Raw genomic sequence first — 24,342 nt, 5'->3', positions numbered from 1 at the left:
GGCGCCACCCTCCTGCCTGACGGAGGCGGCAGCCTGTCGCTCCCGCCGCCGCCGGCCGCCGTGGCGGGGCGCAGGCGCGGCGTGGCCCTCGGCTGGGCTGGGAGCGCGGTGCGGCCATGAGCCGCAAGGGCTCGGTGCAGCAGAAGGTGCCATGTCTGTTCGTGACCGAGGTGAAGGAGGAGCCTTCGGCCAAGCGGGAGCGACAGGTGGCCGGCGCGGCTCCGGGCCCGAGCGGGACGGCAGGCAGGGCCGGGCCGGGCCGGGCCTCCCTGGCGGCAGGGGCCAGGTCTGGTCCGCGGGCGGTGCAGGGGGGAAGGAGGGGACGCGCGGGCTCTGCCCGGCTGCGCTCCCTGCCCACGGAGCGCGTCCCGGCGCTGAGCCGGGCTTTGCCGCGCGCGCTCACGGAGCGTGGGGAGCGGCAGAGGCCGCGTGACCGGCCTCGCTGCGTGAAACCCTCCTGCGTGGGGCCTCGCCGGGAGCAACAAGCGTCCTTCTTTATAACCCCCACCCTCACCTCCCTTTCTTTTAGGGACCGACTTCCTGGCTGCTAGGGGTGAAACCAGCGCTGGGTGCTGGGAAAACCAAGAAAAATTTTTTTTTTTTCCTACCCTGAAAATACTATCTTCATCTATATGCTATGAGATCTGATTGCTAAAATGTAAGATGGCTATGTAATGTAAAGCAAAGCAGGAAGACAGTTCTCATTTCTATGGATGGTGTTTAGAGGTTGTTACAAGAGAAGGGCAATTCTCCTGTATTGCCAGCAGGAGAAAAAGACTGATTGGAAGAGCTTATAATTCAGAATTGATTAGGGAGAGAAGGATGAATGATTATTATACAGAAAAATATTTTAACCTAAATATACAAATGATAACATGTTTTCATTGAAACCCTATTAAAATCCTATTGAAGTCCTATTAAAACTAAGTCGTATACCTCACAGAAATTTTAAATAGTTACAGATCCCCAGATCACTTATTCATTTCCTCTTTTAAGGAGAAAAACACTTAGTTGACAACACTGACATTAAATATTTGATATTGGGATGCATCCCACCTTGCATCCCACTGATCTATGTATTGCACTGTTTTTTTTTGTTTGTTTGTTTTTTTTTAAGCACTAACATGTATTGCACAACTGCTACAGACTTTCAACTCCAAACTAAAAGTTGGGAGCAAATAGTCATGAAATACATGATGAATTTTAATTGCCATAGTAATGCAGGAAGTCAAATTAAAAAATTTTTACATGTTGGACTGGAACCCTTCTCATTGTAGGCACTATTTAAAGTGGAATGGCAAGGTCATCTAAATATTAGTCAAGAATGGAGAAGGGGAAATAGTTTGCAAGTAGACAGCCTTTGTTTTTTTTGCCTTAGGGCATTTTCCAAACTAACGTTTTGAAGAAATAATGGTGTATTTAGGTAGTACTGGGAATTTAAATGTATAGTACTGACTTTGTAAAGGCCAACTGTAACAAGCGAGAATCCATGATTACAAGGCTTATCAATGATTAGGGTTTAAAATACCTATCTTCTTTTCAGCCATTTAAAGTTTTGGCAACTGAAACTATAAATCGAAAGGCTTTAGATGCGGATATATACAATGCAATTCCTACTGAAAAGGTGGATGGAACCTGCTGTTATGTAACTACTTACAAAGGTAATATGGAAGATGCATATGCTTATTTTTCATGTTGTCTGGTAGCCTCGTGTTTTGCTTCGTTTTCACCTTTATTTTATTTTTTCCTGGATTACAGCAGTTGGGAAATTCAACTTTTTAATTAAAACAGCTTGACTATAAAGTTATAGTTACTGTAAGTGCAATTTTGTAGATATGTACAAAGTTGTTACGGATTTTAGTCAACTGCATACATGGAGTTTAAAATTACTTGCAAAGCAAGGCACTGGGCTATTCCAGTTCAACATTTTCAATCATTAAACCTTTCTTGTACACTAGAATTTATATAACAGATGTTTAATTTCTTTGCGGAGGATTAAAAGAAGAGAGGGAGGTTTGAAAGAAATTAGAATACTATGATTCATTGCATCATTGAGGTAGTCTGTTCTTGCCTTTGCCCAGAATTGTAAGAAAACTTAGTATTAAGGTAGGTGAGATTCTACAAATAGATTTTAGATTTATATGCAATAATTAATATATTAATTCAAATAGTATCTTCTGATAGTAAATTTTCTCCAATGACAGAAGAGAATTGATATTTTACTTTTCATATAGTCAGTTTCAGTACTATGCAGAGTAGTGTTACCTAAGTAACTGCTGGTTTTGTACCTCTGGGATCTCTAGGGCAGCCATACCTATGGGCCAGATTGGATAGAAAACCCAACAAACAAGCTGAAAAAAGGTTTAAACGATTCTTGTATTCATTAGAAGATTGCAAAGGTTAGTGAAGATCTCTTTCCTGCTTTGGTAATGTAGATATTTCAGTTGTTAAACATTTCTGATCTAATATTGAAAATGTCAGTGATCCTACTGCCTAATTTAATGTCGTTCTTAACGTTACTTCTCTTGCTCTAGTTTAACTGTAATGTTGGCAATTTATGCAGTTATTTCTGAATATGAGTTAGTTTTGAATTTTTAAACTTCTCAAAGGTTTTAATGCTACTTTAAACCATCCTAATTCTAGACTGCCAGAATATGCCAAGCATTGGTGCTTGTACAAAGTAACTGGGACTGTTACCTTTAAAAAAAAGTTTAGATCACATTATGGTATTTTAATACATTGAAATAGGATCAAAATGTAAAATTGGCTAACCATTTGCCAAAAAACTAAATGTCACATTTATGTATTTAGAATTTGTTTGGAATATTGAAGAGGATTTCAAGTCTGTTCCAGATTGCTGGATTCCAGCAAAGGAAATACAGTTCTCTAATGGGAATCCTTTGCCTGATGAAAATGGACATATGCCAGGTATGTTTGGTACAGCACAATTAAAATGGAAAAAAAAATGTTTTGAAGTGAATGAGAATTAGTTCTTGAGTTACATGTAGTAGTAACATATTTGGCAAACAGTAACTGAGTATCATTTGTTCACTTTTCAGTAAGCTTTTGTTTTGATACAGTGAAAATAATTACCTATGACAATTAACTGTACAGTCTTAGAAAAAACTTCAGCTGAAATCATAGTTATCATTTTTAAGTTCCTTTGACCTTTTTCAGAGATACAGCAGAGTTTTTCCTGTTGCTCTTTCAGTTTATAATTAAAATAACTGATTTTTAATGCATGTACAGTTCTAATAAGCATTTGATAAATTTATACATTTACTTTGGTAAAATACAATGTTTTCTCATAGGGTGGGTGCCTGTGGAGAAAAATAGTAAACAGTATTGCTGGCACTCATCTGTTATAAACTACGAGGCTGAAATAGCACTGGTATTGAAGCACCATGCTGACCCTGGGCTTCTGGAAATCAGTCCAGTGCCGTTATCAGACCTTTTAGAACAAACACTGGAGCTTATTGGAACTAATATTAATGCAAATCCATATGGTAAGTATGATTTGTTGTTGAATACTTTTGTCTTGAGTAATATTTTTGATTGAAGAATATAGGATTTTGTCTAACAAAAAAGGGTGTATGTTCTAAGCTAGTAATGCAACCTCTTTAAAGGAGAGAAAGGAGTAGCTGAAGGAATGCTCACAGGATGGCACCTAAAATACTCTTTAGAAAGCTGAGTAGTCATGAGTCTATTCATGCCTGTTACACCTCTTGTGTGTTCTTTGGGAGTTACTATAGAGATGCTTTGCTTTAGTCCTTCAGCAAAGAGGAGTGGTGTTATTCTTGCAAAGAACGGTATAAGCTTCTATATAAAGATAGCCTTCTTTATACAAAAGTGCAAGGTAAACCTCAGTTTTGCATGTGTGTAGCTAGAGAAAAACACTCATGCCATACTTGAAACTGGTTTCTCAGCTGTATTGACATAGAGCTGTATCTGGTATCTGACAGGGAAAAGAGCTATACTGTTGAAGAAGTAAGCTTTCTCAGTAATTAAGACACGGTTTGAACTAATGTTTATTGTACTTTCCAGACCTCTTAATGATACACAGTTCATTTTTAATGAGAATTTCCCAGAAAAGAATTCTGATCAGGAAAGTTTTATTAAATATTACTTTTTTTTTAATTATCTTTTAATTATCTTTTGTTGTTTTCTTTTGGCCTTTTTTTCTTATTGCTTCCTTGATGCTATTTCATCTATTAAAATAGAAAGTTTTATGCAGCCATTGTTTTTTGAATCCCTGGAGTTAGTCATGAGCTGCAGATGTTTTTAATTATGAAATATTACAAATACTGTTCAAGGAAACATAGCTTAAGCTACATTGTGGTTATGACTTCTCTGTTTAAAAGACATATAACAAAAAATAATTGGGTTTGTTCATAAGTGAGTTTTTACTTCTGAACCTCGTTGTTAGGATAATGTGCAAGGATGGAAAGGAAAAATAGTAGTATCCGATCTAAGCATTTTCTTAGAAATGGAAGGAACTGCAACAAAAAGATTTGCTAACTTTGTTTTTAGAAGACGACTAGCATCAGTCAGCCATGAGGCAATATATTTGTTAGCGGCCTATCTTAAGTATTAATTGGTATTCATAAGAAAATATACACTAGGTTTTCAGAAACTAAGATGTTTGTGCTGTGGCCCGTGATCTGAAGCAAAAAGAATTTAGCTAGTGGCTTTTGGTTGATGTGGTGAGCATGAGGATAAAATAGACAACTGTATAATCCCTCTGTTTATGTATTTTATATAGATTTAAAATGTTACATGAGAAGACCACAGCTACATTTAATACTTCGAAATCTAGGCAGCGCAACACTGCCATATTTAACAGAAATCTACCCTTATAGAGTGCTTTTAATATAGCTGTAGTAGCAGAAGCAAGGAAAATCTTAGCTCAAATTGTTATACGTGACTAGCAGGAAGGTTTTATGTTTCTTTTAACATAGGATTAGGAAGCAAGAAACAGCCTGTACATCTTCTTGTACCACATGGAGCATTTGAAATAAAGAATCCACCTGCTTTGAAACAAAATGATATATTGTCCTGGTTTGAAGGCTGCAGTGAGGGTAAAGTTGAAGGAATTGTCTGGCACTGCAACGACGGGTGTTTAATCAAGGTAAACATAGATGGACATGGAGAAATCAGCTTGAAAGTCCCCAACAGAAAACTCTTTTAAAAACCAACTCAGTAAAAGTTGTTAAAAAAAATTACATATATTAAAACAATATCTACCACTACTTACGTTTAGGTGAAAAAATTACTCCTAGGTATCTTGAGACAGAAGAATTAGGATGTGACAACCTCGATTAATTTTCTTATCTCAGTGTTTTCAAAAAGTCTATTTGTGCATAAATGCTATGATGATGTTCTTAATGTAGAGTGTTGATGTCCAGTCATATTCAGAAAGCAAATGAGCAATGGCCTGCTGGATCCAGTTTTCCAGAGTACCTATCTTTCAAGGTAAAGCTCTGGTATTCTAGCACCTATTAAAGTTTTGTTTTGTAGTGCGAATATGGAGATACACTACAAGCTGCTCGTGTTTTGCTTTAGCAAATTGCAATCTGTAATTTTTAAGACTTAAGCTAATTTTAATAATAGTTAATGAAAAATACTAGTGCTGAATCAGAAAGTGCTATAATAATTTATATTAGCTGGTTGAGTCTTACCATTTACCTTTGCTTTGTTTTCCAAATTCTTTACTATAGTATACATTCTCCTAGGAAACTGGGTGACAGCAGAATTAGTCAAGCCATTGAACGGTGATCACTACAATGAAAAGATACTCATTTTTTTCTTTATCTACATTATGCTAATAGTTTAAAGTAATTGAGAACATAAAAGGGTTATATTGCATGTTTGTGTAGGATTCACTCAACATTTTAAAACTTCTTTTAACTTCTTACAAAACAAGTATTGTTAATAAGAATGTGATCTTTGATTAATTGGCAAGTTTAATGTCATTTCTGAAGCTGAGGAGAATACCTGGTTTCTAGTTTGCCTTTTGTGATTCTTTGTTAATCATTAAAATGATGGCTAACACTAATGGATAATAAGTAACCTAATGCAAGGGATCCTAGAGTCATACCGTTCCCTACTGTTAGATTACTATATTGCAATCTAAACTGATCTTATTTCTTTTATTTTAGCTCCATCGCCATCATCTTGGTTTACGCTGGCCAATTGCAGAGACATACCTGAATTCTCAGCCTGTTGTCATTTCTTTTAATAGAACTAAATATGACTGTGACTTTGAACCAAAGAGTTTGTTTCACTATTTTTCAAAGCTTGATGGTCAAAGATTTGATGGACTTAAAGATATCAAGTTTGATGCCTGAAGTATTTTTCTGCCTAAGTTCATTGCCATACGTGCTGCATTCCTCTTATTTTTGTTTATCACAGAGACTTCTTAACAAAGCATCTTGTTGCTTAGGTAATAGGCTAGCTAGCCTATCTCATTAGTCATTTATGCAAAACTATCTCATAAAAAGAAATGTGACATTCACAGCAGACAGATCTAGCTTTCAGCATACTTAATACACAGTTTTGAAAAATCTTTAGCTTTTGAACCTATTTCTTGAAACTGTTACAGTTAAGTGCAAGAAGTATGTTCTCTAACGCTGGCTGGTCCTAGTAGCTTATTTAATGAATACAGTCAACTGTAATGGTTTCATAGGTTGCATTTCTTTAAATATATTTAGAACACTGTTACATTTAGAATTCAGATATAGGATCTAGGTGTTTCTCAGTGAAAGGCAGCTTTCAGTTGGGACCAGAATTAGGTCTGAAATGTGATAATTTAAGTTGCAAAGTTTTTTTTCTTGGGTGAATACTTTTCACTGTATTATTTAACTGATGAACTGCAGCATTATGTTGGTACTTGAAAGCTTACTCAAGCTATACCTTGCACGTATTTCTGCTATTTTGGGACAAAAAAAAAGAAAAAAGGAAAAAGAAATCAGTGTAAACAGTAGAAAGTATACTAATTTTATTTTGAAGTCATTTGTAACTAGAGGCATGACCTGACCTAAAAATACTCTTTTTATGACTGCATCTAAATTAGGAAACTGTTTATCAAGGGCAACATGTTAAGTATTTGCAAAAGATGGCAAATAATAAAAGTGAGAATACACAGCGGTTTCAGTGGGCTTTATTTTTGTCTGTATTATGAAAGTATACATCCAGCTATACAAAAATCTAAAAAAATTCATGAAGCAACTGTACATTTATCTACAAAAATACAGTTAGTTTGGCTGAAACACTACACACGTATTTTTACAGCTTCATTCTTGGATTTTCTGAAATAGAGGTAGAAAATAACCAATGAAATAAGAACAGAGACAACCAGCACAGTAACCGTGAGTCCACAGGCACGATATCTACTGCTAGCATCTAGCAAGAACAAATTACATACTTTTATTGATCTGAAACTTAGCACACTTGGCTTGTTTCAAGAGCATATGAACTTTTAAGTTGAATGGAATCCTTGGACTTCTGGTAACAGTGTATCCTCAGAATTACTGTTCTTCATTAAAGCGTAAACAAGGTGGGGGAAGTAAGACTGGTTTTGTTTCGACTAGTAGAGATAAATATGACTGATCACCTTAATCCAGTTATGCAGTCTTAGGTATGTGCCAAACTATTGCAGCTTCAATAGACTTCTATGATACCAGGATGAAAACAGAAATTCTGGGCAATTACATAATACTATTCATTATTTATTTCTGCATTGATATGGAGATTATTAAACATGAGCCTCATCACCAGAAACATTGGCTGAAATATCCACATGAATACCAAAATCCTCAGAAAGCTGTTTTAATCTTTCCTCCAAGATAATATTTTTTTTCACTTCTTCATTGTAGTTATATTTCAGGTCCTCAATTTCTTCAAAAAAGGAAGGGTCAAAGTTGTCTAGTTCTTTTCTCAGCTTTTTTATTTCTTCCTATTAAAAAGAATAAAGTAGTACTACCTTAAAACATAAATTTCACATACCTCTATCTAGAACTTAGGAAATAGCAACAAAGCTACTACTGAAATCTATTTTTTTCCTTAATAGGCTAAGGGATTAGAGTGGGAATGTTGTCACTCTACAAACAGAAAAATCTACCCAGTAACAGCAAATTCATAAAGTACAAAGTAGGCTTCATAAATGACAGCTGATTTCTAGGTCTTATGTTTCACTATTAGTTTAGGTATTAAACAGATATTTCTAGTTGCTCATAATTTTACTCGTTACCTTGCATAGGATGGCATGATTCTTACAACTCACCTTTAATTGCTGATTTTCCAGATCTGAGGCTCTCAGTTGTGTCTGGAGATCAGCTACTTCTGTCATTAGCTTGTCGTTTTTATTCTTATCTACAATTTCATTATCTCCTACAAAAATGATAATTAAAGAAATGTAAGATAATGGAATTTTGTTATAACAACTCAGCATCTCCCACAAGCTGAGACAGTTAATGTGCAAGCCTGGTTTTGAACAACCACCACCACCACAACAGGCTCAGGTAATCTAGGGTTCTCTTTAGTTCCTGTTGTCTAAACAAGACAAGTCTAAATCCTATGACCAAATGTAGTGCTGGCCTCAGAATCAGTGGTCAGCCTGTTAGAGCACTTCTTAGAAATGAGGCATGCTTTTTTTTTCTGAATTAAAGTCAAGAGATTTGGATATAGTATAGTTTAAGTTACTTCTCGTTATTTCAGCTGTGATACTTTTTCTGCTAATGGCAACATGCTGCTCTATGGAGCTCTCCAAGGCCTCCCGTATTTGCTTGCTCTCCTTTCCATAGGGATATCAAAGCTTTATGCATCCTTTCAATAGAACTAATGCCTGCTAAGTCGTTAACTGTTTCTAGAGCTAGTATCTGACAACAGACTTAAAGATTAGTTTACCTTCAGGACCCGTTCACATGTCCTTTTCTGTTACTTTCTTTCGTTTGGAAAAAGCACAGCAAAATCATTCTTCCTTCTTTTTTGCTTTCCTGTTGATTTCTACCAATGTTTTAGGGCAACAGTCTCACTTTTTTACCGCATTGGGCACTTACAGTGCCAAGTTAAAACCAGGTAGGGAGTAGAAAAAAAAACTTACCTATCACAGATAAAAATGTCTTTTTCTAGAGTCAAAAGCTAACTTTAGAATATTAAAAATGAAAATACTAATTAGACCATAGTATATTTTTCTACTTTACATGATTATGCAGGTACTACTCACATCACTTCTGGGAGAGTCTCCTTTAAAGGAGCTTGGCAGTGTAGCATACAAAATGCCCAGAGCTTTGCCTTTAGTTCCTATTAACAGAATTTTTGCTCATGTTTATTGCCACATGATTACAAAGTGTACAGTATACTAGACTGTGAATTCCACGGTTCATGAACTAGAGCAAACCATGATTTTGAATTTCTTGTGTGGCTCAAAATCCCTAACAGGTGATACCTGTAAGTCACTTATTCTCTGGGAGCTTAGAACCCATGGCAAGAGCAATAGGCAAGAGAGTTGTAATAAATGACTGAAATTTTAAAAGCAGCCTGAGATTTTGAAGTAAATGGTACCATGAAAATGTGCACCCTTTCAGAAAGAAGAATCTTAAAAAAAATTCAGCTTCTCATTCAAAATATATAAAAAAACATCCACAACTGAGCTATAATAAGATTTTTATAAAGAAATGTTTGTAAGTACTTCAAAAATATCCAAGACCTTATTCTCCTGCAGATTATGCTATTTTGGCATTAACATAGTTCAAATAATACTTCTGTATATTTATTTTCATCTTGCACATGTATTAAGCAAAAAGGGTCTTAGGCCCAAAACACAGTAAGAATCTTTATTTTAGGTGTTGAAATTGATTACCAGCTGCAGCGCCCTCAGTTGTATTTGTGTCTATTTGTAGCTTGTAAACTTCCACCTGGTGAGCTAGTTCTGCCTTCTCTTTCTCCAACTGATTATTAGTTAATCTGTAATATAAAGTAATTTTAGAATAATTTTATAACATAACTTTTTAATATAAAATATATAACTAAAATCTAGTGCAATGGCTGTTTTCTCATCATTCTAATTTCATGTACATTGGTTCAGGACTTTTTTTTTAAACTACATTACCTTAAAAGTTGAAGTTCTTTGGTGAGGCCTTCCTCTGTCCTAGCACCTTCACAGAAATGTTTGAGAAGCTCAATCTTAAAAGAAAAAGTAAGAAACTCTTACTTTGAAAATTATATCTACAGATACTACAGTTCAGATGGAGTTTTTAAATTCTATTTAGTATAAATTGATAAAATAAATTGGGAAAAAACTGTATAACTAAGTATTAGATTTATTGCAGGAAAAAAAATCAAACTGACAGTTTCTACAAAGCTTTCTAATTATCTACAATCCTCTTAAAGATAGTATAGATCAATGCTGCATATTTCATGAAGGGCGGACAAAAAATAATCAAAAACTAGATTTACAAAGATACATAGGTAAAAAAAACCAACATAATTATAGATATGCTTAAGGAAGTGATATACCTCAATCATTTAGTTGCTTTAAAAATCCTACTGACATACTTTTTTGCATACCTAGGTGTCTAAATTGCCTTATAAATACGGTACTAGAAGTCTGCTGTTTTGTGATACAAAAACAAATGAGTTAATGAACTATAAATGGCCTGCAGCCATCAATTAAGGATGTCCCTAACCAGAGCAGGTGTTAGATTCTGCATGTGCCTTCCAATAGAAGATGAAGGAGCAAAAAGCTTAAATGGTTTAAATATGAGACTATGTATGGCTTTTGAATGCAAAGATATCTTAATTTATGACCTCTCATAAGGCTACTTTTGGTAACAGACTTTTGTTCTATTACTACCCAAAATGGTAGGGATTTGTCTTTATTTAACAGTCTTTATTTTTTTGGAAATTGAGTTAACCTTGAACGCATCCTTCCTCAGTATTTGAGGCACAAAAGAAACTGGATAGCGTGTTGCTCAAGAGTGGTAACACATAGAAAAGTCTTTTATTATGTCTGCTAATTTTGCCACTGGTAAAGATGTCATGTTAAAAAAGTTGTCTTTAAACAAAAAACAAGGGGGGATGGGTGGGGGGAGGAAGCAAGCAAAAATGAACCAAATAACTGTTTTGCAGAAACTGAAAATAATTCCAAGTTTTATTTATTGCAACATCTTTACTTGCTTACATAATATACATGACTTTCTATATTGACAGTTTTGTCTGTTTCAGTACCTTACTCAGAATGGCCAGTACAAGATGTCTAGGGAAGAAAATCACGCACATATTAAAAATGAGGAAAAGACAGAAGCTTAACTAGATGGTAGGCCTAGGGCTACATCTCTGAAATACATAAAGGTCAAAGTTTAAAAAGATGTATCAAAGGTACCTGATTTTGCAATTCATCAACTCCATGTGATTTTAAGATTTTAAGACCGATTGAAGCATCTGCACCTACAAGCTTTGATATGATCAATGAAACAATAATAATGAAAAAAAAACTATAGAAAACATCTCATTTTCCCCTATGACTTCAAGTCAAGAATATATATTGACAATATGTAGTAAACATCATGAATAATATGAGGCTTTAAATATGCAGATGTACAATTATGGCAACTAAGAATGAAAAAAAAAAACCTATAAAACATGCATTAGAGGAAAAAAAGTACCAATACAGGCATTACAAAGAAATTAATTAATACTAGGTAATCTATTATCAGCATTCTGGCTAGGTTTTACTCACTTGTTCTTTTAAATCTTGTAAGTTTTTATCAGCATTGTGTTCACGTTCTGTTGCCTCTTGAAGCAGCTGTTTAAGGTTAGTAATGCTTTGATCTTTTCTAGCAATATCAGTTTCCAATTCCTTCATCTTAGTTTCATGCATTCTAATAATAGGAATATTTTAGGAAAAGAAAAAAAAACAAAGATTAGAGCAAAATCTAACCTTTTATAGAAACAGAGACTTACAGAGACTTGTAGAATCACACAAATGTTGGTTAGAAGGCACCTCTGGAGGTTATTTAGTCTAATCTCCAATCTGAAGCATGTTTTCAGATAGCTATACACTCTCCAACATCTTCCTACCTGCAAAAGAACCTTCCCAAGTATCACTCAGATTGACACTTCTGTCTATCCTATCAAGGACACTATTACCCCATAAATGCTTTGGAGGGTGTGCTGATGAGGTGGATTAGGTGTTAAGGCACCCGAATAAATTTCCCTAGGTTAGTAATGTCTCAATGTTATTCACTTTCTTTAAAATCACATTTAACTCAAACTATGTTAAAGTAAACGCAAATAGAAGTTTTTGTACTATTTCAACTATTGTGAGTAAGTAAGTGCATATATAATCTCACATGCATCAATTAAGTAGAACCAAAACCAGGTGTTTTTAAAATAGGTGAAGAACTGAAAAACTGTATTCAAATTGCTAAACAACTGCTAAGGACCTGCCTTCTTCACTGGATATTGCTGTCCTCCTTCTGTAGCTGGCAGCACAGTCTTTTCTCCCTTCCTTGCACCGACTATGGCTGTCATCTAACCTTACATAAAGGCATTTTAACTCACTGAATAACTGGGAAAGGTGATGATGGAAAAAAATGCCTTTCTAAAGGCTCAGTGAAGTGAAATGGCTCAGCACCATGTCAGAGAAGCATCAGAACTTCCACAGGAGACTGCAAGACTGGAATTGGGCAAAATCATGGACATCAGATTAAAGTTCCATAGTCACCTCACCTAAGATGAAATCAGAGAAATCTCTCATGTCCAGCATATTTTCTGTCAGAAGGTTGCTGTCAGAGGTTCTGTTTTTGCACATTCCAACTTCGTGCAACATGACAGCTCTTGCAGCTTATCTCCCCTTGAGGTCATCCAGGAATCCTGGCAGAAGTGCATCTGCCTGTCCAGTCCCAAGAAAACTTACTTTCTTCCAGTGTTATGTAGGAGACAGGCTGATTATTTTGCTTAACAGCATAAACATTCTTTCAGTTCCATGTCCCTCTGTTAGATAAGCCAGCACAAGAGGTTTTTTACTTCCCATTGCTTTTTGGACTGGCAATGGTTTTGGGGTGACTGTTCCCCAAAATATTTCTAAAAACAGAACACAGTACTAAACAGCTTGGTTCCAGTAAAAAAAATTTTTTTTAAAAAAAGAAAAAAGGTGACTGAAGTTGTTTGCGCTCTAGAGTCAGATTTCCAGCCTGTATAAATAAGTAGTCATAAAAAAGACATTTGAACTAATTGCAGAAGTACAAAGGAAAAAATATTGCATGCCTAAGTAGCAATGGAGAAACTGGTGTCACAGAATTTTTCTCTTCAGATTGTTCCACACTCAGTGATGATACCAAAATTTTAGAACAAGAGATAACTGATTGGTGCAGAGTTGTAAGAGTCCACTATTATTACAAAAAAAAAAAAAAAAAAAATCGAAGTATGAGAAAGTACTGATTCCCACACTACTTTTTAAGTATTAGAAAATACGATCTAACGCTAGTATCTTCACTCCCTTCTACAGATAACAGAATCAACTGGCTAACTGCAATTTACTTTCAGGGCCTCCAGAGAGCATATAAGGATTTTTGGCTATGTCTGAATGTTCCAAGGAGGACAGAAATCCTAGTGTGCTTCCTAACCCAAACTCTGCATGTTCACATGGCCATAACTGGGTACAAACACTGGAAAAGTGGAACTAGGTTGCTGATGTCTAGTATTTTTTCAGATCGGCATCTTTGTGGTAAGGTACTGAAATACTCACTTTTTATTCTCGACAAAAATACTGACATTATTCCAAAAGCACACTCTCAATATATTTAAGCAGTGAGGGACCAGCTATTCAGAAGTCTGCAGCTGATCTGAAGAAAGGAAAAAAAGTAACTGGCTTGACTACAGAACCAGCTAACAAGGCCAATGCTTAAGGAAGCTAGATCCCTGCTGGATTCACATCAGATACCTGTATGCTGATTATATATAGTAAAATATTCTTCAGAGATTAAAGTAAGAGTGATATAAAATAGCTTCAAAAGAGGACAGCATTATTAAAGTGAGTCTAATTTGTTTGCTAATATTTAAAGATGAATGAAATCTTTGTGTTTATCTTACCTACTTCATTCTTAATCCCTACCTTCTTGTAACAAATGATTTCCAGCTTTTGCTGTCAGCTCCATCAAGTTGAGGGTCTCTGCTCTCAGCCAGATTTAGCCTCTTAATAGTTTCCTCCAGCTGCATAGTTAACTTCTCATTTAATACCTCCAAGTTATTCTTTGCTATTCGTAGTTTTTCTCCAGCATCAGCTTCCTATTGTTAAATAAAAATGGGAAGTTAAATGAAATACATAATGTCATAGGTAGAACTGGATTATCTAAATTGATGGAGTCAGTGCTGATTTAGAGGACAAACAGTATATCCCAGATCACTAGCACTACATCTTCAAAGTTCTGTCTTGGTCTATTCCTCCGAGGACTCCTCTCCATATAAAAAAATGTGCCAATTCCACATCAACCACTTGGAAAAAATAAGATACTTACCATAACCAGTAATTAATTCAAACAGACAGTTGCATATAATGATCATACCTTTTTCAGCTCTTTACGTAGCCTCTCATTTTCAGTAATGGCTTTTTCCATGCCTTTGGTTTTAGATTCATAACGCACACTCAGGTGGTCCCCCAGATGAAGTTTCATTTTTTCTACTTCAGACTAAATATCAAAGTGTGTTAAAACAGTTCATTTATATTGCTTAGTAGAAAGTATCATGTTTGCATTTTTAAAGCATAGCACAGTTGCTGTGCACATTTAAATATGTGATGAAATGTTATGTTAAATGTATCCTACACGTGTTCAAAGATATTTTATGCTATCAGTGCTTTCTCTTAAACAATTGTTCATTTTATTTCCATCGTACAGTTTGAACATTCAGCTATAAAAGTTATTTCTAAAATCACTGTCCTCACATTAAAATAAAACTTCTAGAAAGTTTTCCAGGAGGTATATTATTACCATAACATCTAGTATACCATTACATAAATTATGCAGTATGTTATGCCAAAATGAAGCTTTGCTTTTGTGTTCTACAAGCTTCATACCCAGTATTTTAAAAACAATTTTGTGCCAATCAATGTCAACAACAGGCTTGCTGTTCAATTCTTCTACTAACCTGCATATAAACTGCTATCTACATATAGTTACTAAACATAAATGAGTACCTTTAGCCTATCATTTTCCTGTTCAAGACTGAGTAACTTCTCATTAGAAACCACGCCTTGAGCTTTTTTCAGGTCTTCATTTTCTCTCTGGACTCTCTCCACAACCTTTTTCATCAAACCAATTGTTTTTTCCAATTCAGGGACTGTCTTTCCACTTCTACCAGACTATAGGGGGAAAAAAATGGAAAAATAAAAAAGTATAATGAAGTAAACACTAAGTTAGCGTTTTGACATACTCCAATCTTATTTGGTGATTTTTTTCCCCATTGCCTTATATTCATAATATAGTTATTACATTTAGGTGTTGTGACTTGAATCCTGAAGTTTCTTGCCTACTTAGCTCCCAAAAATGTCTAGCAGCATATTCACCCCCAAAGTCATCATATTCCTTCAATTTCATCACAGTCCTTCAATTTCTTGTGTTACTTAAGCAAGCTGCAGTTTAGTCTCAAAATATGCTGTATGTTTTGGACTAAAATGAAACACTAAGAAAATAAATTACTTTTTTTTTTTTTTTTAGTTTGGTTTTCTTGTAGAGCAGTTCCCTGATCCAGCTGACCCTAAAACTGCTTGAATGCTAATACTGGTTGAGGCAAAGGAAAGTAATGAATGTCTGGGAGTTTGAAGGAGAAACATATACCTGTACTGGATTTAAGTAGAATTGCAGGTTAAAGCATGAATTAATTATCTTCTCTCTCTACCAGGGCATATTATTTCCTGTGCAGAGGGATTACAGAACATCCAGTTCTGACTAAAAAATATTTGATCCATTATTATTGCACGAAATGTAAAGATGAAAAAAAGCTTGTATTTTCTCTATTTTTCTTCTTCCACTGTGTTCATTTAGGAGATAGAAAAGCTGTTAGAGAAAGTTCAAATGCATTTATTTTCCTCCTCATCTTTAGGGGAATTATTTTCCTCAGTAATTATGATTTAAAGATGATGCTGTTTTCCATTCTGGGGCCTTGAAAGTAACTCCTTTTCCTTCTACAGAGGTAGGGACCAGAGTATAGAACCTTTTACTACCTGGAGGCCTATAAAACCTAGATAGTGATAAAGTTTTGGAAGTGAAAATGACTTTATTTTCATCTTAAAATTCTTCATTCAAAATCTAAAAATCTTCATTTTTTAAAAAAGCACTGGAGGGCTTGGGGGGTTTGTAATGGTACATAACAGAGTTAAAGAAAAGCTTTTATCAGATCTTGGTGATCAGATCTTCCACCTGAAAACAGTGGAAGATTCAGAATTCACCGCCTCTCCAGGACCTTTGAAGGAAGCAGTTTTATAAACTGAATTGCCTTATCCAAAAATGACCACTGCCTAAGTAGGCAGATACACAAACAATCTGTGCAGCATATGAGAAAAAGAATGTAAAATATACTTCAGTAGAATCTTGAAGATAGTCTAAATCAAGTAATTTTTCTCAAGAAGCAGAACTCATTCTCCTTGTATAGTGAAAGAGCCACTAAAGCTCTTAAGAACAGCTTTTAAGTTTGCTTCCTTTAAATATCACACAAATAGTTTGACAAGTCATTAAAGAGAGAGATAGCACTGCTGAAACATTTTTTCCTGTAACTTTTGAAACACCAACCACTTTACTAATGTAGCTAAGAGTAACTGAAGTAAAATTTAACCTTTATCTTATACAGAAAAACAAACAAAAACTTCACCATCAAGAAGTTGCACTTTATAACATCTGCATCAAATCAAAATTCTACTCTTTGAATCATAAAGCTGTAACTACATTAATATGCATTAACATAAATAAATGAATATAACTTTCATTCCTAAGGCTGTAATTCCTATTTTTGGAACAAATGTGTTTCTAGAGGTAACTTTTACTTCATATGACAAAATAAGGCCATGAACCTGCAAATATTTAATAATGTAGCTTTATTCTTTTGAATGATCCTATTAGCTGAAATCTTCATTGTCGTATTACAGCACTATGCAAAAAAATAGACAAGTAAGAACAATTCATGACTGCTTTTGGTTGATTCCAAACAGTTTTAATCAAATAGTTATTTATCATATTTCAGTTTCCTATAATTGTGATGAATAATACAGTTAAAATACTCACCCCTCTAACACTGCCCAGCTTACGCTCAACTTCTGCCCTTTCTTTTTTGAGAAGTTCACACATTTCTTTTAAGTCACTCACTTGATCCTAAAAAGATTAAAGTAATAAGCAACATATTTAGATTTTAAACTGAAGTAAAGAATGATAAAATTACAGGTTTACCCTGAAAATAGAAAGCAATTTCCAATTGCAATGACATTTTTCATCGTTTCTATCAACAATTCAATTTCCATATCCTGTGTAAACCATGAAAAACTTACAGTATGTACAGAAAAGGCAATACATTTCTTTTTAAGCAACCCCTTAATTTTTTTCACTACAGAGATATTACCTTTAGTCTTGGCAAATCTTTTTTGGCCTGCTCTAGCTGGAATCTTAGCTCAATATTTTCAGAAGATAGTCTCAAATTTTCCTTTAGAACCTCTTGTTCTCTTCGATATTGATCTGATCCTATTCCTGATGTCTTGAAAAAGGAAAAAAAGTAAATTGTTATTTAATGTAAGATATTATTCATTTTACCAGCTGTAGCTGGTAAAGAGCAACAGAGAATTAGTAATTTTCTGTTTTACACAGAAAAAAAATATCAAAACGTTCACAGAACAGGACCTAAGTTGTATCATCAGTTTTGATCTAATCTGTTCCAACTTTAACCTACTTCTTAAATTTTCTAAACTTGCTGTATCTTTAAAGGAAATTTCAAATCCAGGAAAAATTTTTGTTAAACCAGAATTAACTCTCAAGTTAACTCAAATTACCTATAAATAAATCTCAAAGTCACATTCTGAATATGTTTATTCAGAATAAAAAAATTCATAAATTCAAAGATTAATCACAGAGCAAGTGAAAAGCAGTGTATAAGTTTAGTTCTTAGACAGAATTAGTTCTTACATTTTTAAGTTTTTAACCCAAGGAAGCTAGTAATTTGTATTACATAAAGGGTGTTCTGCATGCCGTATAATAAGTTCAGTTGTTACCCCTTACCAGTAAAGGGCAGACCTTTTCACAGATGATAATTAACAGTTTTCATTTATATAATTAACCATGTAATTCACAGCTAATAACCACAGGAATAAAATATGTGCTTCAGTAAAGCGTATTTTGTATAGTAAGTGTAAACGATACCGCATCACCAGACCCCTAAAGAGTGAAGGGCATCAATTAGCTGCATGTATCACTATGATTATTTTTCAACTTTCTGGAGAAAAAAATTGAGAACTCACAATAGCTTACTTTTAAGCTGACGTGCATGTATATCATGGAACTGTAAGATTTGTTTTGTGGACCTCTTAGTGATTATATCAATATCGCTGCAGACCACACTTTGGGAAGCAACCACATTATTAAAATCAAACTATTTTAATTCTACATCATTTATATTGAAAAATACTAGAGGACTACTACAATATCAAACCTGGGATGTTTCACAAAGTTCTCAGGTTGGTTCAACTCCCTGCGTACCAGTTGGTTAAATTTCATGTTTACACTCAGCAGTGTGTTTATGCACTTCATTATTCACCTTTGTATTTTCTCCCTCATAGTCATTAGCTTGATTAGAAGATTCCCCTGAATCAGACTCATTGCAGCTCATTCTTTCAGTGTAAGACTCTTTTCTACTTTTCTTTTCATCAACATTTAATTGCTTGCATATTTCTTGCTTCCTGTCTTCTCCTTCACATTCCTCATTAATTTTTCCCTTTTCAGGTTGATTTATATTTTCTTCTTTATCACTGCAATTTTGTTCATCAGCTTCAGCTTTAGCTTTGCTTTCTGATCCTTCCCCAGAAATACCTAGGTCCTTGCATTTTTCACAGTCTTCAGATTGCTGTTCAGGAAACACTTCAGTGCCTGCACTTGCAGTAGCCTCATGGCCTTTATTAGCAATGTCTGAATCCTCATCTATTTCATTGCCATCGATAATACTAAGGTTAGTCTGATGTTTGATTTTATCCCTACTTGAAATAGGTTTCTTTTGAAAGTAATTCAAATACTTGCGTGCACTGATATTCATAGGAACAGACTTAGTCAGTTCAGTTTGTTCACATGGTGTACTCTGATTGAAGTTGAAGATAGAACAAGCATGAAAGAAAAGTAGAATACAGTAAAACGAAACAAGAGATAAAAAGAAACCTAGAACATACTGTTAAGTCTACTTCTTGAAGGTTTAAGATAACCTGATAATTCAATATTGTCAATATAATGAAACTTGTAAAAAAAAAACAAGAGAATAATTAAAAAAAACATCTAATGCAACAGAAATCAAGCTCAGTATTTTTCCCCAACTCTTTATTCCAAATTCAAAATCAATACAGAAGCTGCAAGTAGTTTCTCAGTTGCAGACTCACATATTTGAAAATACATGTACATTATTTCTCCAAATATGCTTATGATGTTGAGTACTTCAGCTTCTACCTGTAGAACACAGGAACTGGGATTTTTTTTACATTAAAATTTAAGTATTTCACATCCTGTTCTAGACTACTACTGATGGAAACAAAATCAACCATATGATAAATAATAAATGTTTAATAAATAGTTTAGTTAAGTAGACATTATTCTTTCAGGTAATATCGCTACATTTTTAACTTACCGACGGTCTAGAATATGTTTCTCTTGAGCTTTGTCTCTGCAACGCATGAAGCTTTTCCTGAAGGTACTGATTTTTTAAATGTAATTCTTCCACAACAGAATCTCGTGGTATAGCTTGTTGTGTTCTAAATTCAAAAATGAATCAAGCAAAATCAAACAAGTGACTGTTAATGCACAGAAGTATCCATTAAAGTAAAACAAATACGGACTTCTGGATTACTAAACTAGATATTGTACTATTACTTGGTTAGTTATGCTAAATCAATCTTACTATATACACTATTTCAACTAACTCCTGTGAAATCAGAGTATTTACTTTGGCAAAAGGAATTTCCTGTCTTGAGATGTGCAAAGTTTCTGTTACTGAGGTACATAACACACTCCCACTGATTAAGAATACATTCACTAACTGCAACTTCTGAATTCTAGTAACTAACTCAAAATTTTATTTATAATTTTACACAAAAGGAGCCAGATATTTTTCAGATTATTTAACCTTTGAAATAATAGACTAATTAATATTGCATATTCTCTAACACACAATTGTTCCCAAGCAGCTTGAAGCTTGCTGCTTACAGACTCAGGCTTTTGAAACTTAGTCAGTAGGAGGAGATAATTAGATCAACTGATACAGAAAACAGACAATCTCATCTAGGTTTTTCAGTTTTTATAGATTCTCTTGAAACACCTCTTACCTCATATGAGCAATTTTGTTTTCTAAATCTAGATTCTGTTTTCTTAGTTCTTCCAGTTCTTTTTCTGTCTCTGAGGCTCTTACTCCAACAACACGATCAACAGTAACACCAGTAGTTCTCAGTTTCTTCTGTAGAGTAATTTTCTCCTTTTCAGCCCTGCAACATCCAATAAATTTGCATTTAAAATTTTACTTACTAATTTGCTTTCTTTAAAAGAAAACATTTTCTATCTTAAAGAATCCGTGCTTGCAATTTATTTGCTCACTAAATTCTGCCCCCTGCCTTTTTTTCTTGAAATAAGGTTACCTGACAGCCACATCTAAAAATAGAATAAAATAAGAAATAAACAACACTGGAAAAAAAAAAAAAATGAATATCAGGTCAATATCATGCATGTCATAAATCAGTTGTTAGTTTTGCTTACATTTTATGTGAAATTCATGAGAGGTTTGCTAATAATAAAAGCCGTTTGAAATGGTTTCAAATTGCAATCCAACAACATCAATAACCACCACTACCAACATTTTTGGATCTTGCATCAGAGAAAACCTGCCATTACTGTATTGAAATAAAGTTAACTTAACCCTGGAGGGTTTTTATTTTATTTTTTTTAATTGAAGATTTCTATCTCAGAAAGCTGCAAGTGTCAGTACTGCAGTAGCAAAACAACTAACAGTAGCACAGTAGCCAGTCACAGTAATCTGATCAAATAATACAGTATCTCACAGTGGTGAGGAAAAAATAGCCTGTCTTCATCAAGCTATTACTCCTGGAATGGGAATAAGAGAATGCTACATACAATAAACATAATAAAGAACTGAAATTAGTTTTATTCAAAACCTGTTTCTTCTATACAAGGCTGTCAACTTCTACATACAACAAGTTACTAGTGGAGTAGCCATCTGCTTAAAAATAAACTCATCCTTTAAATTTTAATAGGAATGTCAAATTCTAGGCATCAATTTTATAAATGTAATAAACTGTTAAAATTAAAATATGGCCATCTGTATCCGTACTACGTGATACTTGATGGGAATGGTCTGTGTTGCAACTTTTGTATCCGTACCACCTGCTATTTGGTGAGAATAGTCTAGTACTGTAACTTTTTAGTGCCTAGAACAATACTGCTGTCTTAAGCAGGATACAAATAACTAACAAGGTCATGGAAATCTGTGAGAAAGAACAGCGGTTGGTCACATATAGATTCTGTGGTTTCCAGCCACAGAATCGCCATGAGAAGCAGTCAACATGACGGTCAGAAGCTGAAGAGTAGTGAAATAGCGACCCCCAAAGTCAAATGTGGCCCCCAAAATAAGTCTGCACACGTGCGCAGTATCATAGCCTGGTTATGCAACCGGGGCGGAGTTGGGCTACACTCCCCGCACTTGCTGGCCCCAGGTGCCGGGACTCCCACCTACCGCAAGTAATCATAAATGCCGGAGTTTTCCGAAGGAGGGTGAGGCTGCTACACAACAGAGGACCACGYTGCCTCCTCGGGGACGCCYGAAAAGATTGTGCCTGCCGACTCTCCCTCTCACCATGCAGACGATCGGGACAAGCATTGAGGTGGTCCTTCTCAAGATTACCATCGGGTCGGTCTGTTTGTTAAGTATCTACTAATAAACTGCTTGCTACTGAAGAGTGTTTGTGCGTGTGTGTGTGAGTGTGTGCTGGCTGGCCAAACCGGATGTTTGGCCCCCGGGAATCTAACTAGAACACCATCTTATTTGGATTTCCTTTATGCCGTCATTTTGTAGCAAGAATTATTAAAATCAACTTACTTGGTATAAAGTTCCTTCACTGTATTGAACTGTTTGATTAAAGCATCTGTTTCTTTTTCCTTTTCTTTTAGTTTGTTCCTCATCCCTTCCATTCGGATTTGCCATTTTTTACCTTCTTCCCATCTAATTATTTCCTCTTTGGAGGTCTGTGAAATATATGAACAAAGTAAGTTTTTTTTTTAATTTTATTTTCATAAAGCAAAAGAAATAAACACATTAGAGAATCATGAATGATAAATTCCTCATTTCTAAATTTTAAACACTAAACCATAACTAGGTAATGTAACTAGATAACTAGGTCAATAAATTACCTAGTTCACCCAGCTGGATACCCTAAATATGCTGTAGCAACTGGTGTATAAAGGTGATATAGCTTAATGCTAGCAAGAAATTATTAATTAGTTTTTAATATTCATTTTACAAAACAGGAATTATACATTTATGAAATCACAGATATTCATTCAGTATAACCTTTTACTTTGAATTACAGGTATGTAAAGCAGACAGATTAAACAAAAAAGTGTCTTCTATGCTAATTTACAGCAGATCCATCTTTTCTCCCACAGCTTACCAGGAATTTGTATGTCCCTGCTACACAGTTGTACAATTGGCAATTTTAGTTATATTTTTCTATAAGAAATGGAAACTCTATTTACAGTTCAGTAATTATAAAATACAATATCCAATTAAAAATTGTATCTGTATGATCATAAACAGCTACTGAAATATCACAGCCAACGTTCCTGTGAGCAAAATGTGTGTGTGTGTGTACGTATATATATTATACACACACACGTACACTGGCTGTGATTTTTTTATATATGTGTGTGTGTATGTGTGCGCGCACGCCTATATATGTATGTATGTGTGTATATATATATATACTTTTCCCTTCCCTCAATAATCTCTGCTTTCCTTTCTGTGTCCTCTGCAGTTACAGCTAGTAAGAAACAGATAGAAAACAAGTTCTTGGGAGTGGGGGGAAGGGAAAAGCATCCCAGGTTTGAAAAGGGTATCTTAAGATAGACCATTACATATATAAAAGTCTCAAACTAAGAGGAAGTATAAGTTATATTTAATATCATAAATAGTGTTGAATGTTATTATATAAACATGCTATAAAATTCCAGTATACTTTATGATTACCGTGACAAGCCACTAAACTGGTTACTGAAATAGCAAAGTAACAAAGTAAATGGGTAAACAAACACATCTCCGATGACTGAGACTCTCTTATAAGTGGAATCACTACTGTGAAGAATAATTACTTATACAGACATCATAATTTTTAAAATTCACACTTTTACTGCGAAGTATTCACTTTTATCATTGCATTTATTTCTCAGATGCACATTTGACAGCACTTATGTAATAAGCACTTATGTAATAATACCTCTAAAATTTTATCAGTTTCCTAAAATTTCTAATGGTTCTTTAAATTTTCATTAAAATTTCTAATGGATTTCTAGTGAATTTTCTTCAAAATTTCTAATAGATTCCCCCCCCCCCCCATTAGATCAAAGAGGAAAGGAAACTATAATATACCAGTACTAAGTGCTAAGCAAGGGTAACAGAGTACAGGATACATGAATAAGCGACAGCTGTGAAACTGTTTGAATAAGGTGGAAGTTTTGTGGAGAGTTTTGGCAGTTTTGTTGTGTTTTTGAAGTAGGGAAAGTTGAACTACTCAGACTCAGGCTAATGTCTTTAAAGATTTAGCTCATACCTTCTCTTCTCTTACACTTTTTTTTTCTGTTTCTTCACACTTCTTCTCAAGTTCATTTTCCAACTTTTTAACTTTTTTCTGAAGTTCATCTATCAGATTTTGCTCATCAGTTTTGTTCTGAAAAAGTACAATTAACTTTCACAATCTTAGAAGTTTAATGACCACTACTTAAGCATTTCCTCTCCTCAAAAAATAAAGACATCAGTAATGTAAAGATGGACTATCTAAAGATAGTCAGTCCTAAATGGGCTTTTAAAAATTAATTCTACCAGTTAAGAATT

The 24,342-nt window shown here is 34.6% G+C and overlaps 2 protein-coding genes across 2 annotated transcripts in view; one reads left to right on the top strand and one right to left on the bottom strand.

Moving 5' to 3' along the window:
• Nucleotides 1-11: 11 nt before the first annotated feature.
• On the top strand, nt 12-7,143 carry RLIG1 (RNA 5'-phosphate and 3'-OH ligase 1). The gene is made up of 7 exons (XM_085304949.1): nt 12-206; nt 1,544-1,661; nt 2,304-2,399; nt 2,812-2,928; nt 3,312-3,506; nt 4,959-5,128; nt 6,159-7,143. Exons 1-7 carry the CDS (start codon nt 117-119, stop codon nt 6,345-6,347), a joined length of 975 nt encoding a protein of 324 aa, XP_085161075.1. The 5' UTR covers nt 12-116; the 3' UTR covers nt 6,348-7,143.
• Nucleotides 7,144-24,342, bottom strand: part of CEP290 (centrosomal protein 290) — a gene marked incomplete at its 5' end in the record, with an annotated part of 52,719 nt that continues 35,520 nt past the window's right edge. Inside the window, 16 exons of the mRNA XM_085304948.1 lie at nt 7,144-7,954; nt 8,282-8,388; nt 9,860-9,963; nt 10,109-10,182; nt 11,381-11,452; nt 11,738-11,879; nt 14,114-14,286; nt 14,565-14,687; nt 15,194-15,358; nt 17,274-17,360; nt 17,605-17,736; nt 18,790-19,323; nt 19,861-19,984; nt 20,555-20,710; nt 22,336-22,481; nt 24,062-24,178. Of these exons, the coding sequence (XP_085161074.1) occupies nt 7,754-7,954; nt 8,282-8,388; nt 9,860-9,963; nt 10,109-10,182; nt 11,381-11,452; nt 11,738-11,879; nt 14,114-14,286; nt 14,565-14,687; nt 15,194-15,358; nt 17,274-17,360; nt 17,605-17,736; nt 18,790-19,323; nt 19,861-19,984; nt 20,555-20,710; nt 22,336-22,481; nt 24,062-24,178 (2,457 nt within the window). The remainder of the gene's footprint in view (nt 7,955-8,281; nt 8,389-9,859; nt 9,964-10,108; nt 10,183-11,380; nt 11,453-11,737; nt 11,880-14,113; nt 14,287-14,564; nt 14,688-15,193; nt 15,359-17,273; nt 17,361-17,604; nt 17,737-18,789; nt 19,324-19,860; nt 19,985-20,554; nt 20,711-22,335; nt 22,482-24,061; nt 24,179-24,342) is intronic.

The sequence above is a fragment of the Rhea americana genome, unplaced genomic scaffold (assembly GCF_003343005.1).
Source record: "Rhea americana isolate MKP2758 unplaced genomic scaffold, rheAme1 scaffold_214, whole genome shotgun sequence".
Classification (NCBI taxonomy): domain Eukaryota; kingdom Metazoa; phylum Chordata; class Aves; order Rheiformes; family Rheidae; genus Rhea; species Rhea americana.
The sequence above is the reverse complement of the archived record's forward strand: the minus strand, read 5'-3'. Positions and strand labels throughout refer to the sequence as shown.

Coding starts and splice junctions, on each gene's coding strand:
- RLIG1 (XM_085304949.1), top strand. CDS start 117: ATGAGCCGCAAGGGCTCGGTGCAGCAGAAGGTGCCATGTCTGTTCGTG. Junction 207..1,543: donor CGGCCAAGCGGGAGCGACAG/GTGGCCGGCGCG, acceptor TCTTCTTTTCAG/CCATTTAAAGTTTTGGCAAC. Junction 3,507..4,958: donor TATTAATGCAAATCCATATG/GTAAGTATGATT, acceptor CTTTTAACATAG/GATTAGGAAGCAAGAAACAG.